This window comes from Hemicordylus capensis, chromosome 16 (assembly GCF_027244095.1).
Source record: "Hemicordylus capensis ecotype Gifberg chromosome 16, rHemCap1.1.pri, whole genome shotgun sequence".
Lineage (NCBI taxonomy): Eukaryota > Metazoa > Chordata > Lepidosauria > Squamata > Cordylidae > Hemicordylus > Hemicordylus capensis.
In genome coordinates, this window is record NC_069672.1 from 12,904,450 (window position 1) to 12,921,118 (window position 16,669).

Consider the following 16,669-nt stretch of genomic DNA (forward strand, 5'->3'; position numbering starts at 1 on the left):
ATGGAGCTCTGGTCTGATCCCGCAGCCTCTTCTTACCTTCTAAGCCAGTATCTTAAAGCAGCCATTCAGGGGTGCCGCTATAATTGTGCGGATGGGTTCAAAGAACCCAGGGACCCCCCAGCTCCACCCCTTCCTATTTTATTCATTCTGTCTCTCACTTCGAGGGTCCTCCAGGGAGAGGGACGGACACGGCCCCTTCTCTCCTAGCTACGCCTCTCCACCAGAGTTGACTCTTGCCCCCATCCTCTCTTCCCCGAAACTGGCCATTCAGTCAAGAGGCAGCAGGCGAGATCCTTGAGTGGAAAACTGGCTGAGAAAACAAACTGAACATCTCAGCCTGCCTCTAATCCCATCCTTTGATATGCGCCTTAGAAAGTTTGCTTCAAGATAAGGGTTTGCACGTGATGAGACAGAAACGGGTACCATCTAGCACAGAAACTGCCTCTCTTGTACAAAGAAGATATCCAGAGAGAGCCCCTTCTGGATTCATGCCAGGTCTGGACTCAACAGCAGCAGCAGCAGCAGGAAGATCTAGGGGAGATCTAAGGCTTTCTGCTTGTTGGGAAAAGGCACGCAGACCACGCGAGAAGCCAAGCAAAGGAACAGTTGCGACATCTTCCCCTGCAACAAGTATAAAAGGGCTCAACCCAAGGAAAAGTGGTAGTAATTTCCTCGTATTACATAGGAAGTCATCTTAGGGCAAGCCATAGCATTGGTCCATCTAGCTCAGTATGGTTTACACTGACTGGCAACAGCAGTTCTCCAAGGTTTCAAGGCAGGAGCCTCTCGCACAAAGAGAAGCCAGGGAGTGAATCTCCCCTAAGTGGAATATCTTAGAGTCCTCACGTGTACAGTAGTCACCCATCCAAATGCAAACCAGGGCAGGCTCTGCTCAGCAAAGGGGACAGTTCACGTTCGCTCCCGCGAGACCAGCTCTCCTCCCCACACGTCGGTGAAATCAAACACACAGTTCCTATATAGAAGCAAAGCCATTTATGCTGCAGGCTCATAGGAACATAGGAAGCTGCCATACTGAGTCAGACCATAGGTCCAGCTCGCTCGGTATTGTCTACACAGACTGGCAGTGGCGGCTTCTCCAAGGTTGCAGGCAGGAGTCTCTCTCAGCCCTATCTTGGAGATGCTGCCAGGGAGGGAACTTGGGACCTAGAAGCTCTTCCCAGAGCAGCTCCATCCCCTGAGGGGAATATCACATTTCAATATCAAATATTGGTGCTCACACATCAAGTCTCCCATTCATATGCAACCAGGGCAGACCCTGCTTAGCTAAGGAGACACGTCATGCTTGCTGCCACATGGCCCGCTCTCTTTTCCTAGGGCTCCATTCGAAGTGCCTGTCCTCGTCCACCATTCAGATTCTGGAGCGACATCGAAGCCACAAGTGTGAACACACCCTGTTCAACTCCTCAAATACACACACACACACAAAATCAACCCTCCAGGATGATCACGATATATTAACTTTTATTAAGGGTACGGTCTTCAGAGAAGTTGTGAAGAAAACTGTACAGCAAGTTAGGGTCTAGGCATTTACAACTTTGCAGTGACACACCCCCCCTACACACACATACACACGGACACACACCACAGACAATCTCCCCCCACAGTCTTTGGACGCTGCTCTGCCCACAGCTGAAGTCCAGCCATGTGCGTTTTCAAGGCCGCACCTCCCTCCATTGCAGGCTTTTGCTTTGCAGATAGCTCTTGCAGAAATCTCCCCCTCAGAGTTTTGTTTAAAAAAACAAAAAAGAACACCTGGAATTCACATAATAATGCTATAACAAGCTTCCCTGGGAGTGGATTACCAGGGAAACAAGAGACATCCTGCGAGGGCTCCAAGCTGTCCAGAATTACAATATTGAATAGATTCCCCCACTCTCCCTCTCCCTGAAAGCACCCAAATTTACATATTAAATAAAGCGTCCAGTGAAAAAAACATGTAAACTTTGCCGAGTGCTGTGCTGTGACGCAACAAAACCAAAAGCATTATTCATTTCTGCTTAAGTTCAAGTAAAGGAGGTCTGGCAGGCTTCCTTATCTGGGACCAGCACAAAGTCATAAAGGCTGGACGAAAGCTTCCATGCACTTCGGGGTCTGGAATACTGGCTTGCAGGATCGAAACCAAAAGAGCTTGGAGAAGTGATCCCTGTGTGTCACATGCTGGCCCTCTTGGATCGGGGGCAAGGCCACCTTCGCTCTACAGCTGCTGCTGAACTACAACTCCCATCATCCCCAGCCACGGGGATGATGGGAGTTGTAGTTCAGCAGTGGCCTCTCCCTGTTTCGGAGCTTGGCTCTCTCCAGCCTAAACATGCAGTGGCCAACTGAGTGGTCTGGGGCCTACATCAGATTCACAGAGCCCCTGAATTTCTACCTGCCTTTGCAGCCAGCGCAGCCACATTTTCTTATGACGGTGGCCGCCAGGAGTGGTGCACAGGTAGTCGGCACCGAACACAGTGGGCCCACAGAGCGGGCTGTCGTCCCCAAACCAGGCGATGAGGGAATGCAGACTGCCCCAACCCAACACTGAATGGTAGGGAGCAGATTCACAGGTCAACGAGTTCGCCCTTTCAGCGTGGGGGGGCCGCTTCGGACACGAGGTGGACCTTCAACGGTCCAGAGGATGGTTCTCATGACCGGCAGCTGAGTAGGGGATACTAGCTAGACGCTCCAAACTATACGCTCCAAAACGAGCGATACACTCCGAACCTAATGCACGCACCCGAGAAAAGGCAGCGTGTCGGCAAATATCGAGGTAGGAAGAGGGGGAAGAGATGGTCCGCTAGCCCCAATCTGGGTAGGATGGCAGCAGCTAACACACATGATGTACCCAGCACTGTACTGAAGGTCCCGCCCCATGCTACCCTACATCCCGCCCTGCCCAGATTGCAGCTATCACATGATCACGTCCCCTTTTCCTGCCTCGTTTTTTTGCCAACACCATACGGCCATTCCTCAGGAGGACGTGTGATGCTTGGAGCCTGGCTGGACATCCCCCCTACGCAGCTGTTGGTGGTAAGAGCCAGTCCAAGGTCTAGTCACAGGAGCCTCCGCCAGGACCTCTGCCTCTTAATCCTGGGGGCTGGTGATTGAAACACTCAGAGGTACTCGCGTCTTGATTGTGTGCCCCAAGAGGCAAGGACCTCATTCTTAAATCAGTTTTCCCCAGAGGTGAAAACAGACTGTCTGTCATCCATGAGCCCTCCTTTCCCACCCCCCTAAAGCAGTTTAATATATCGATATATACTTATAACCATAATAATCTTCAACAGTATACCATTTGCGTCGTCATCTTCCACCAAGCCAGGATTGCCTGCAATACTGTCCGCTTTAACACACCTTCACAGACTTCAACACTTTGGGTCACCAATGTTTATTGTACCCTCAGTTGCTCCTGGGTTGTCCTCTGTCCCCAAATTCTTAATACTGAAGGGGCCAGAAAATCCCTCTCCCAAGGAGCCTTGTTCCACCCATAGTTGCTGGATTCTTCTCCACACCCAGTGGGCTTCTAGGTCTTCTGTAGCCTTTGGACTGAGCTGCAGGTTAAAAATGCAGCCTCTCTTCCTTGCTTGAACAGTCAGTAGGTTTCCTTCTTGCTCCTCTTGCATAGAATGGCAAGGGCAGTCCATCAGGTGCCAAACTAGGGGTGTAACTCCCCACCTTAAAAATGAAGGACACTGGTTTTTTCTTCATAACAACTATAAAGGCCCGGAGGCCCAATTGCACGAGTGAGGACTTCTTGCTAGGATTTCCCGACTCCTTGTTTTCATAGCATTCCACCAGAAAGTAAACAAACGAAAGAAAGAGTGTCCAAAAATAAATGCGAAGGGCAATCAGAAAGGGCACACCCTTCCCTAGGATAACTCTTCCATTTCCAGGGCAGAGGGGGAAAGCAGAGTCTGGACAGCTAGGAGATCCCCACCCAATCTTTACATCATCAGCTGGAGACCAAAGACCAGGGCGCTGGCAAGACCCATTTCACCTTCTGCCCAGCGTTTCAAGTCACTTTCCTTCAGCAGTGGTAAATCTCGTGGCTCGACGCCGGCGCAATCCGCCAGGACCCGGCCGCCTTTGTCTCCGTGTCCCAGATATTGTCGTAACTGAAGTCGCTCTGAAAGCTTTGGAGCTCGGCGTAATCGTGATAGGCCGAGTCGAGCCGTTCTCGGCCGTTTCCCGGCAGGTCATAGGGTCCGATGCTTTCGTCTGCAGAGCCAGAGGATAAGGGGTGCAGGGGGAGGTCAGTATATTTACATGCAAATACATGGTGCCTTATAAAGGAGAAGGCCATTGGTCTATCTAGCCCAAGTACGGTCTACTCCAAGGCTTCGGCCAGAGGCGTTTCCCAGCTCTCTGGGAACAGGGACATGCTAGGGACATGTAAGGGCTCTACTATTAAGCTAGCCCTTTATTATTTCAGCTCTCTGTGGTTAGGTTGCATCCTCGCCAGTGTTCTTTGACCCATTTTGTTTGATTTCATCTGGATTCCTCCCTCACTGCTGGGCACTCTTTCTGGAAACCCCGCAGCGGGCCCCTTAGGACTGTATCAAGTCAGGGCACGAGGGTCCAACCCTCCCACTACCCGAAGGACTCACCAGAAGCCGGCAAGGAAGGCGCCAGAAATTCATCCCTTGATAAGGTGCTCTGATGAGAGAGAGAGAGAAGAGAAACACGATGACGACCTTAAACACCACCAAGAAAAACGACAAAGGGTTTCCTTTCCCCCCAGTACGACCTCTTAGGGCCAAAGCAGCTGTGGCATTAAATAATCTAGTTTGGAAGGTTTTCTAAGATCTTAAGCTAGCAAGGACTGGACGGGGGCGTGCGTCTCAAACTGGATTAGGACTGCAGCATGGGAGTCTAGGCCTTTAATGCCATTTGCATAGGAGCAGGAGGGCTGGCCAGAAATATGGCAAAGCAGACCAGCAGCACGGAAGACCATCCCAGCTGGAACTGTCTTCTATGCCTAGGAGTCAGAAAATCGTGCCTGTGTGCATATCTATATATATGAGAGAGAGAGAGAGAGAGAGAGAGAGGTCTGCCTCTCAACTGTACTTACACTCGTCAAATAGTCGATGTCCGAAGGGGGTACCATTGAGCCAGGACTGCTGAACCTCTTTGCAGCCATCGGCTCTCGCCAGTGGTTGCCCAGTAGTGGCTGGGAATTCTTCTTCTGCAGCGGAGGATGCTGGGAAACCGGGACAGACACTGGCATGGCTGGGTAGCCATTCTGCTGCTCCACACCGTTCTGGCCGTGGCGTCTCACGAACTTTCGGGAAAGGAGGACACTGCTGGGTTAGCTGGTTATTCTGAGGAGGGGGAAGCCCTCTCTGTACCCACCCAGTTTGTAGCTTGATGGGATGCAAGCAGAGAGAGTGAGGCACGAACCCCAAAACTGGTGGAGAGAGAGGTTTTCCAGTGAACGGAACGTTAGTGATCTATCACTGCTCCCTGCATCTCTCAGTGAGGCTGTTCTGAACATCCCTCCTGATTTGGAAGGTGGTAGGCCCAGAACAGCGGTCATCAAGAGATGCAGCAGCCAGTCTCCTCTGAAGGCAGGCATTTCAGAGGCAGTATACTGGTTTCAAGTACACTGGTTCCTGTAGGGCTGGAAAACAGCCAGGAAGGACTCGTTTTCCCACCCTGCTCATGGATTCTTCAGAAGCCTCTTGCTGGCCAATTCTGGGAAACAGAAAGCTGGACTAAACAGTCTGATCCAACAGCACTCTTCTTCGGTTTTGAGTTCTGCTATGTATCTGCGTCAGGAGTTATGTAAACCACCCCATCGCACCTGATGCAGAGAGGCCGCAGAATGACCCAGCCCCACCCACAGGCAAAGCCAGGGCAGCTGGTCGTGTCAGAGACCCAGCAGGCAGCCTTCTCGGAGGGTGGGCCCTTCTGCCGTGTGCATGCTCCATTCACATTGGAAATGAGAGCAGAACGATCCACCCTCATTGAAGGCTGATTGGGCAGAGACAGGTCCAGAGGAGTCCAGAGATGCATCAGGCAGCCTCCTACCCAGGTGAATGCTTTGAGCTCACGGGAGCCTTTCATTGGTTTTATTAACTTATTCCACCAAACCCCTGCAGTTTCCTCGTCGGAATTCCCAAGTCACACCTTTTTTTGTCTCCCTTTGGAAGACCTCACATCAGCTTTAGATGCGCATATTACCTCTTCGAGGAAGTTGGGGTCCCCCGCCCCACGTGCAGAGGGAGAGTTAGGTGTGTAGGGGTCAGCATACATGGGGGAACAAGGCTGGGGCGTCTTCTCCAAGTTTTCAGATGCCATGCAGTTCTGAATTCTTGGCAAGTTCCACTGTTTTAGCAGAGCAAGAACAAGAGCAGTGTGAATACAGAAATCAATTCCAGGGAAGAGTTAGTGTGTTTACTAGGCTGCATGCAATTCTGATGTTTTGGGGTACTTGCAATTTGCAAAAGAAAAAGAAAAAGCAACAGGGGAATTCCAAGGGTAATGGAATCAGGCATGTGACCACTTTTTCGATAACTGTAGCCATAAACAAATTTTCAAGTTAATCTTATATATAGGATTAGAAAAAGGACATCCACTATAAGACCAACTTTTTAGAAAATCCTTAAATACTATCATGTCTGAAACATGCAAATTATGTCGGTAACGGAATCAGAAGTGATATCCAAAATTCCGATTCCGTATGTTGCATGTTGGAGACACTATCTATAATATTTAAGGGTTCTGTAAAGAGATGGCCTTCTCCAGGAGATGTTCTTCTGCCAGTGGATAAATATAACATCAACTTGGGAAATTTTCCTTTGGCTACAGGCATTGAAAAAGTGGTAACTTGCTTGATTCCCTTCCCCTTGGAAGTGCCCACCAGTCTCACTGACATGCCCCTTACATTGTTCATGTCCAGACGCCGCGGGGGAACCTCAGGGTGTCGCTGGTGAACCAGGGCTGTGTATGGCTCATTGTACACAGGAGACAAGGCTTCTCCATTGGGATGCTCCGGGATGAGCTGGAAATGGCTCCTTTCCGAGTCCTGGGTGTTGGGTTGCGGCTGCTGGGCCGGCGGCCCACCTTTGCCTTTGGACTTGCGGGAGCTTCCTTTTCGTTTCAGTTCGGGTTTCAGAAGCCCTGTGCTTGTTGGGACTGGGTGGCTTGGGCACTGTAAGAGGAAGGGAACGCGATTCGTCACCCAACAAATCAAAGCCAAAGAGGTTTCCTTAAGCACCCTCTTTCCCAAAACTCCCAACTTACATGTACTGATTGAGGCAAAGGGTCTTCAACGAGCCGGTTATCGGGCATCACGCCGTACGACTGCCTCTCCGAAATGGAGCCTGCGCTGTTCTGGGAGTGGTGAGTGGAGGTCATCCCTTTTCCTCCAGATGCCCAGGAATTTGTTCGGCCATCAGAGGTGAGCGAGCCTCTCCCGCTTCCAGAGAACTAAACCAAAGAAAGAAAGGAAGGAAGGAAGGAAGGAAGGAAGGAAGGAAGGAAGGAAGGAAGGAAGGAAGGAAGGAAGGAAGGGACTCTTGGGTATTAAATATCACAGAGTCTGAATGGATTTCCCTCGGAACAACAGGATACGGAGAGTTGCCCGCAGACAAGAGAGAGGCAGACGCAAGTCCTGCTTGGACAACGCATAGAAGACCTAGTTCAGAGGGACCCAGGCCATGCCATGGGACAGAGGTCTGGGGACTTACCTGCCCTAGGTGTGGTGGTTTTGGTCCCGAGAAGCTTTCGGATCCGGAAAGGGAGGAATCAGCATTTCGGAACTGAGCTGTTTTCAGGCAGTACAGCCACTCCTGGTAATCATCATAACTGGAGCAAATCACCCGAATGGAGTTGATCAGTCGGCCTGCAAGGGGTATACATCACATCTGTTTGACTGTCACATCGGACCATGGTGCAGGGATGACTGCAAGGGGTAGCAGACGCTCCCCAAATACAGTTCCCGCCCTCCCTTCCACCAGACTGGAATTTCCCAGCAAAGTGTCAGACTATAGAGTATATCATGTCCTATAGCCTAAATTAATCATTTTAAAAGAAGGCTGTTGTTTAAGGAAGCCCCATTCACTCACTCTTCAAGCCCAGAAAACAAGCAGAAGCCAGTGCGGCGAGGTGGGAACTGGGAGGACCTCCAACTTCCCAGGAGCCAGGCCAACCCCTTCACTTCCTCCCTGGTCAGAAACTGGGCTGGGTGAGATCCTGTGTGTAGTGGGGTGCAGGGTTATCTCCCCTGCAGATTTCAGCTGGCCTGGGACTGACCGCTCTCCCCACCTCTGATTTTCCTGCCACGTGGTCTTGGACAGGAAGAGAAAACTAGTCTGGAAGGTCTGACCTCATCCAAAAGGACAGGATTTTCTAAGAACCCAATAACCTTCTTTGCCACCCCTTTGCTCCCCTAAATGAGCTGTTTTAGAGACACTCCTGTCATGGTTTGAGCTTCCAGACGTGCTCATGATGGTTTCTGTCCTCAGCATGCCTCTTCATAAAGACACTCCTTTCTCCACAGCATAGCAGCCCCTGGAGGTAGCTATGGTTTGTTGCCCCTTCAGATCTCATGCCAAATCATGGTTAGCGGAAACCATAGTTTGCAAACCCAGTTCAAAGCTTGGCTTCCTAGTCAGGCTTGCCGGTTGATTCTAAAGCACAGTTTGCTGCACCAAACCATTGTCAAGTTCCCCTCTTTCACCATGATACTGACTCTAAGCTTTCTTTATCCTCTTTGGATAAGTTTTTAATCCTGCCTTCTCAAGAGAGGCCCTGTTTCCTGGCTTAAAACCCTCTCTCTGTGTATCCACCTCCCATGCTATGGGTCTCATCATCACAGCACTTCTTTGCCTGTGAATAACTACTACCCTTTAGTTTCGTTCCATGTTCACCATCTGTGGCATACCTTCTATTAGAAAAGAGGTTTTCTGGTTTTCTTCAAACTGTACTTGGATTGCATTCAGAGGCAATTCTCCCTGTTGGTAGAAAAAGAAAGAGAAATTAAGTAAATAGATCTTAATCTTCCATGTCCCAATCCAAAGAAGTCTCGCCCAGGCTGAAACTGCTCACCTATGGCATATCAGCTCACCTATGGCGAGCTAAGGATTGCACTGTGGCAAATAAATTTGGAAGTTCCACAAATGCTGGTCTTTCTTCTTTTAGGCAACAAGTTGTACCAGATTTATAGCTCCTTCTCTTCACCACTATGCTAGGTCAGCTCTCATTACATCGTATTTGTTGTTGTTAACAAGATATTTACACACTGTTTTTCTAACAAAAAGTTCTCAAAGCGGCATGCCTAGCAAAACAAATGAGAAAACGGTCACCTGTCCCCAAAGGGCTCACAATCTAAAAAGAAAACACGAAAAAGAGTCACCAGCGACAGACACTGGAAGGAGATGTTCTCCTGAGTGGAATAGGGAGACAGTTGCTCTCCCCTGCTAAATAAAAAAGAGAATTGCCACTTTAAAAGATGCCTCTGATAGCTGTCAGAATCTTCATTGCTCCGTTTTGAAAACAGAAAAAGATCTCTCTTAAAATTGTGGGAGAGCAAGTTAGGTTATTATCAGAGCTTGCACATTTAAGTTAGACTTTAGGATATAGAGGCGGAGCGGCGGAGGGGAGAGAGAGAGAGAGGGAGAGAGAGAGAGAATCGGGATATGCTGGGCGTCGTTGAAAAGTTGTTTTAATTGGGAGAAAATGAACAAAAATGGCAGCTGATGTTAGAGAGATCTGATGATTTGCTGAAGGTATTTACACTTGGAATTTTATAGCGCAGAACAAACAGCCAAAGAGACATTTAGACTCATTCAGTGCAGCTGTGAATGAGGATGTTTATTTGGATCCGATGCCCACGCAAAGCCTGGTTTGGAAGCAATTATGTATATCTGAGAGGATTTCGTATGCACACATGTGTTTATTTCTGTGCATATTTTAATGACAAACCGTTCACATTAAAAAGCCCCGAGTGTCATGAAGACACTTCTTTGGAATCAATCCCTGCTAAGTCACTGTCCCAGTTTGGGCCTTTAGGGGATGTGTGGTTAGCAGTGTGCAGATGCAAGATGTGCTTCGCTCCAGGTTATAGCTCTCTGCACCAGGTCTAGAGAACTTCCAGCTCTGAGTTGGGGTTGATGGCGGTGGAGACATCTTATCTCCAGTGTACATACTTGGGAATGGCACAGCCATGAACATGACGGGGCCAGAAACATCTCTACTGAAACATCACCGAGCGACAGCCCCACCCCCAGAGGTAGAAAGCTCTGAGGGAGGGGGCCATAATGCAGTGGAGAAGCATCTGCTATGCACACAGTGGAGGTGTTTCAGAGAGTCTAGATGCAGACAGAGTCAGGGATTGGTGGGCTGATGTTAAAGATGCCAGCCACAGAAGGAACCGCTCAGCTGCTCTGAAGAGTCTTCGTAAAACTCAGGGGGATGAAGCCCTAGCTCAGTGATTGAGCATCTGCTTTGCATGCAGAAGGTCCCGGGTTCAATCCCTGATAGCATCTCCAGGAGGGCTGGGAAAGACCCCTGCCTGAAACCTTGGAGGAGCTGCTGCCAGTCAGTGTAGGCAATCCTGAGCTAGATGGCCCAAGGACCTGACTCAGCAGAAAGCAGCTGTTCCTGTGTTCCACATTGCCCATTTCACACACCAGCGACACTTGGCTTGGACAACAGATTGTAGGCCAGTTACATTTTTTCCTAGCACTTCAAAAAAACTTAACTCTCTCTCTCTCTCTCTCTCTCTCTCTCACACACACACACACACACACACACACACACACACACACACAGAGCTTGAAAAACAAAACACCATGCCAGACAGACTGTTGCAAAGTAAATGACAATGTACAGCAGGTGGAGAAAGGCCTTGAGCAACATATAACTGGGGGACGACAACACTTGGGCAGTTATCATTGACAACAGAATCGAGGCATTACAAGCATATCCTCATTTTATCTGTCAAAGGTGGGAGGGAATGTATGTAATTATAATCCTCGTCATCCTTCTCAGAAGCATCTGAGACCCATAGCAGAGCTGTCCTTAAGCAGGGCAACTAGGGTGGGTGACCACCCAGCACCCTGTTCTTTGGAGGCAAGCTACACAGGAAGCTGCCATATACTGAGTCAGACCCTTGGTCCATCTAGCTCAGTATTGTCTTCACAGGCTGGCAGCGGCTTCTCCAAGGAGTCTCTCTCAGCCTTATCTTGGAGATGCTGCCAGGGAGGGAACTTGGAACCTAGATGCTCTTCCCAGAGCAGCTCCATCCCCTAAGGGGAATTTCTTACAGTGCTCACATGTAGTTTCCCATTCAAATGCAAACCAGTTGCAAACCCTGCTTAACAAAGGGGACAAGACATGCTTGCTACCACAAGACCAGCTCCCCTCCCCTCAAATGCCAGTCACGTCCCACGGAAAGACCCGCCTGGACTCTCATGACCTCCAACATCTCAAGAAGCCAATGCTGTAAAAGAGGACAGTCCTGTGACCCCAAGGACTTTGTTCCTAAGATGCCTCTGGCCACTCGTGTCTAATCCCAGCCTCGGATGGCACCCGACGCTGTTTGCTTTTTCGACTCGAGCAATTTGTTCAGGATGCAGTAGCAGGTTCTGTCTGATTTTCCTGGCGACCTTGGGGAGGCGAGGGATTAGGGAGCAGAAGTTCTGTCTGGTGTGCAAAGATCAGAGCAAGCAAAGTGCGGCGAGGTGAAAGCAGGGGAAAGGGCGTGTGCAGAAAGCGATACAGAAGGGCAACAAAGACCCGGTTCGGAACAGAGGATCCAGTGGAAGGAGAAGGTGGTTCAAGAAGGTGGTTCAGTGACTAGAAGAAGCCAGCTGGAGCACAACACTGAGGCAGTGAGGAGCACACACCCAGAGGCAGCCCTTACATGAGGCATGGGGAGGGGTTGCCTCGGGCGGCAGATGATTGGGCATGAGCAGGGTGGCAAAATGCTCCTGTTACTCCCATCAGAGCAGCTCTTTGGGACCGATCTGATTCATTTCCAGCTTTGCCTCTCCATCATACACCTTGCAAAGTTTTCAAGAAGCATGAGGGGAGAAGGGAAGGATGCTGGCCACTTTGCCTTCTCCCTGCCCTTTGGGTACTTCCAGAGCTTGCTTTGGAAAGGGGGCTGGCCTCCCCCAGCTAGCATTTTGTACCTTGCTTCATGCCCCACAATACCTCAGGCCACCCCATACCCGTGGATAAATGTAGAGTGGCAAGCTCCTATCAGACACTGACACAGGCAAGCACACCCGGCCACCCACAGTTATTCCTAGTACTTTAGGAACAGAGGGAGCTGCTGTGTACTGAGTCAGACCATTGGTCCACCTAGCTCAGTACTATCTACACTGACTGGCAGTGGGTCTCTGAAGTTTCAAGGCAGGAGTCTCTCCCAGCCCTACCTGGAGATGCTGCCAGGGATGGGTGGAATCATTTGCACGGCTGCCCAGAAAGCAAGAGAATTTAAACTTACTAAAAGAATCAAGTCATACGCCCGAGGACTCATCATTGTCCTGCTTGAACAGCATACCGACACCCCTCTTCTCATCCACACCCACTCCAAAAATCTGGTTTATTTCCTTTCTAGCCACCTGGTAGTACTATCTGGCTATTTGGCAACAAGTCTGACAACCTTAATCTCAATACTTAAGAACATAACAGCAGCTCAGCTGGATCAGGCCCAAGGAAGCCCATCTAGTCAAGCATCCTGTTTCCCACAGTGGCCCACCAGATGCCTCTGGGAGAAGCCCACAGGCAAGAGGTATGTGCATGCCCTCTCTCCTGCGGTTGCTCCCCTGCAACTGGTATTCAGAGGCATCTTGCCTCTGAGGCTGGAGGTGGCCCATAGCCACCAGACTAGTAGCCGTTGATAGACCTCTCCTCCATGAATTTGTCTCAGCCCCTTTTAAAGCCATCCAAGCCAGAGGCCATCACCACATCCTGTGGCAGAGAATTCCATAGATTAATGATAATCGGCAATACTGAGAGCCAACGTAACAACTTAAACCAGAGAGACCCGAGTTTGAATCCTGACTCAGTCATGAAGGTCACTAGGTGGTCCTGGGCCAGTCATTCCTTCCCAGTCAAATCTACTTGACAGGCTTGTTAACGAGGATGAAATTGGGAGTGGGGAGCCATGTCCTCCTTGGAGGAAGAGCAAGATGAATATGAAATTAATCCCCATGAGGATTGTAAGGTTAAACCGTGCATTGTGTTAACTGCCAAATCCCTAGTGAGGAGGGCTGGATCACAGAGGCTGCTGCGAAAATGACAGCTCGCACCCAAGCCCAGAGTGACCCAGTTTGCTTGTCCCTTTCGCTCTGTTTTTGGTTCCAGATTTTGTCAGCGTTAAGCAGGAATGGGGAACTGAGCCCACGGAAGGCACGGCCAAGCCCAGACATGCCTACAGAGAGAGCCAGGTTCCTTCAGTGGTTTCATGGGGCAATGAGTCACATACTCTCTCGCACAGACGCATCTCGGCAAAAAGCAGAACTCCTGCCATGCAGAAGGCAGACAGGGCTGCTGGATCCTGGAGCATTTTCTCACGCTTTCAGTTCTCCATCTTGTGTCTCAAGGTTACCAGGGGCCGGGGCTTGACCCGGAGCTCCAGGTTCTTAGCCTCTTTCTCGGGGTCCCCAAGGAAGGGAATTAAATCTCAAGGTGAGGGGGCCAGAATAAAGTGGAAGAAGTCCCCTGGGGCCAATCTCCAGAGTCTCTTCCCACTCTAAAGGTTAAAGCATGTACTTCCAGGCTCTGTTGCCAGATTTGGCTTTTTCTAAGCCAAACTTTGGGTTATGGCCCATTTGACTCACGAGTATACCCCTGAGGTATTTGTCTCTCCTGGAGCTTTCCCACACAACAGGCTTTACTGCAAGTTCGAATTCCCCCCCCAAAAGACGACACAAAAAGGGTTTTTTTGTTTTTCCCCACACCTATACAACTCAGGCTGCACTCTTAACGTGCAATGGAAAACCCGAATTGTGTGAGGTGCTCCCCGATAGCTCGCAGGGACTTTGGGGCAAATCTAGCCAATATGTGAATGCACACCCTCCAGTCTGAAGGAGATGCAAGCTAAAAGCCGGGTGTGAAAAACTTCCTGGGGAGTGGAGGAGTGACTGAGAATCCAGCGTAGACGCAATGCAGGAGGCCTCCCTGTGGCCTTTCGGGGATGGGGCTCCAAGCATTTGCTTTGCATGCTGAAGGTCCCAGCGTCAATCCAGCATTAGAAAGATTCTGCCAGTCAGTGTACGCAATACTGAGCTAGATGGACCAAGGCTCTGACTCAGAAGGTGGCAGCTTATTAAAAGGGGAGGGTCAGAACTTGATGGTAGAGCATCTGCTTTGCATGTTGAAGGTTCCAGATTCCGTCCCTGGCAGCATCTTCAGGTAGGGCTGAGAAAGACTCCTGCCTGAAACCTTGGAGAGCCGCTGCCAGTCCGAGTAGATAGTATTGCGCTCGATCAGGCCTGCAGAACTTAGACCCTCCCCCCAGCTGTTTTTGAACTGCAACTCCCATAATCCACAGCCCCCATGGGCAATAGCCAGGGATTATGGGAATTGTAGGCCAACATCTGCAGCAGGGCCGAAGCTGAGCAGCCCTCAGCTAGATGGACTAAGAGCCTGACGCAGTAGGCAACATCCTAGGTTCATCGGGTGCATCCACAGCTCAGTGGTAGAGCATCTGCTTTGCATGCAGAAGGTCCTAGGTTCACCCCCCTGACCTCTCCAGGTAGGGCTGTGGTGGGGGAAAGACCCTGTCCAACAGCCTCTGCCTGTCAGAGCAGACAAAACTGGGCTGGGTAGACCAACGGTCAGGCTCAGGCAAAGGCAGCTTCAGACAGGAAAAAGGGCAGTGGTGTCCAAAGAGGAACCAAACGGTCGCTCCAACAGGCATCCTTTACAACAGGGCCCTTGTCCCGGCATGGAAGGGTCTTGAAGTGTGATGCGGCTGGCTGGGAAGCAGCCCAATTCGGCCAGCTGTCAGCAGCAGCTGGACCCTCGTGCATTTCCCCACAAAACCACAGGCATGTGCTGCAGCAACTGCCCAGTGACATGAGCAGGGGACCCACGGAGAACCCAGCCCCTGGGAAGACGGCCAATTTGGAAAGGAATCCCAGGACTGCTGCGGGTTGCAGTGGGCGGAATCCGCGTCAGAACTCCGTCCGAGGGGCAGCCTTCACCGTACATTCCGTGCCGGCTCCGGATATCCAAGCAGGAAGCACGCAGCGCTTTGGATCAAGCGCGAAGGGCAGGTGCACAGAATGCGGCCTCTCCTGATGCGGGGAGGAATCGAGAGGGAGAAGCGACCTGGGGAGTCGGGGCATGTTTCCCACTTGGCAAGAGGCTAAGACCCTATTCGCACTGCGGGCGCCGGGCTCTGTCTACCCCGTACCACTTCAGATCCAAGTCTGAGACTGAATGGTCCTCCATAGATATACGCAGGTAGACCAGGGCTGCTCAACTTCGGCCCTCCTGCAGATGTGCGCTTACATAGGAACCTGCCATATACCGAGTCAGACCATTGGTCTATCTAGCTCAGTATTGTCTTCACAGACTGGCAGCGGCTTCGCCAAGGTTGCAGGCAGGAATCTCTCTCAGCCCTGTCTTGGAGATGCCGCCAGGGAGGGAACTTGGAACTTTCTGCTCTTCCCAGAGTGGCTTCATCCCCTGAGGGGAATCTCTTCCAGTGCTCACACATCAAGTCTCCCATTCAGAAGCAACCAGGGCAGACTCTGCTTAGCTATGGGAAGAAGTCACGCTTGCCTTCACCAGACCAGTTCTCCTCTCCGAGATGTTATGGACGGCACATTAAACATGGGATAGGAAGAATGCATGGGGAGTCTGAGAGAAGCACTTACCTTGAAGTACAGACCGCGGCGTTCTTCAGACACAATTACCAGAGTGGAAGGATAGAGGATCAGCAGTCGGTTGTGCTGCTCCTATGAGGGGGGGGGGGTGTCACAAAGACTGAACATCAGAGGGAGCAAAAATGGTCAATTCAACCCTACATAGACTCCTAGATATATTCGATGAAGTCACAAGCATAGAAGGACCCAGAAGGGACACACAGTTCAACCACCCCCCACCTCAAATCATGGCGGTGTGTGTGTGTATTCTGCAACCAGCTGCAGAATTCGGCTTTCTGAGAACCTAATTAATAAGGTTGGGGGAGAACAGGAGAGCCTCAGAAGCCAGAGGAGTGGGTAAAATAAAACTTCTACTGGCTTGGGGCAGCAGCTGTCTCCTGATCTATAGCCCCACATCTAGCAAGAGCAGTTATGCAAATATATATAACCCTTGGGAAAGGCCCCTTTCCTACCTGGAGACAGGATAGATCTCCCTACCTGCAAGTATCAAGTATGGTGAGAGCCAGCATGGTGTAGTGGTTAGAGTGTTGGACTAGGACCGGGAAGTCCCGAGTTCAAGTCCCCGTTCAGCCATGAAACTCACTGGGCAACTCTGGGCCAGTCACTTCTCTCTCAGCCTAACCTACCTCACAGGGTTGTTGTGAGGATAACATAACCATGTACACCACTCTGGGCTCCTTGGAGGATGAGCAGGATAGAAACATAAAAACAACTAAAAAATAAATAAAATATGTGCTCCGCCGCGGAACTACAGGTATCCTCTAAGCAGACTGTTTGAGACTGAGAAGTAAAGCGAGATGGAAGGAATTCCTTCT

General features: G+C 50.5%; 1 protein-coding gene across 1 annotated transcript in view; it reads right to left on the reverse strand.

Moving 5' to 3' along the window:
• Positions 1 to 1,465: 1,465 nt before the first annotated feature.
• Positions 1,466 to 16,669, reverse strand: part of PLEKHN1 (pleckstrin homology domain containing N1) — a 50,255-nt gene continuing 35,051 nt past the window's right edge. Inside the window, exons 8-16 of the mRNA XM_053280824.1 lie at positions 15,846 to 15,926; positions 8,891 to 8,960; positions 7,695 to 7,849; positions 7,249 to 7,434; positions 6,890 to 7,156; positions 6,187 to 6,330; positions 5,075 to 5,284; positions 4,611 to 4,659; positions 1,466 to 4,221 (exon numbers count right to left, since the gene is read on the reverse strand). Coding sequence (XP_053136799.1) covers positions 4,031 to 4,221; positions 4,611 to 4,659; positions 5,075 to 5,284; positions 6,187 to 6,330; positions 6,890 to 7,156; positions 7,249 to 7,434; positions 7,695 to 7,849; positions 8,891 to 8,960; positions 15,846 to 15,926 — 1,353 coding nt within the window. The 3' untranslated portion in view covers positions 1,466 to 4,030. The remainder of the gene's footprint in view (positions 4,222 to 4,610; positions 4,660 to 5,074; positions 5,285 to 6,186; positions 6,331 to 6,889; positions 7,157 to 7,248; positions 7,435 to 7,694; positions 7,850 to 8,890; positions 8,961 to 15,845; positions 15,927 to 16,669) is intronic.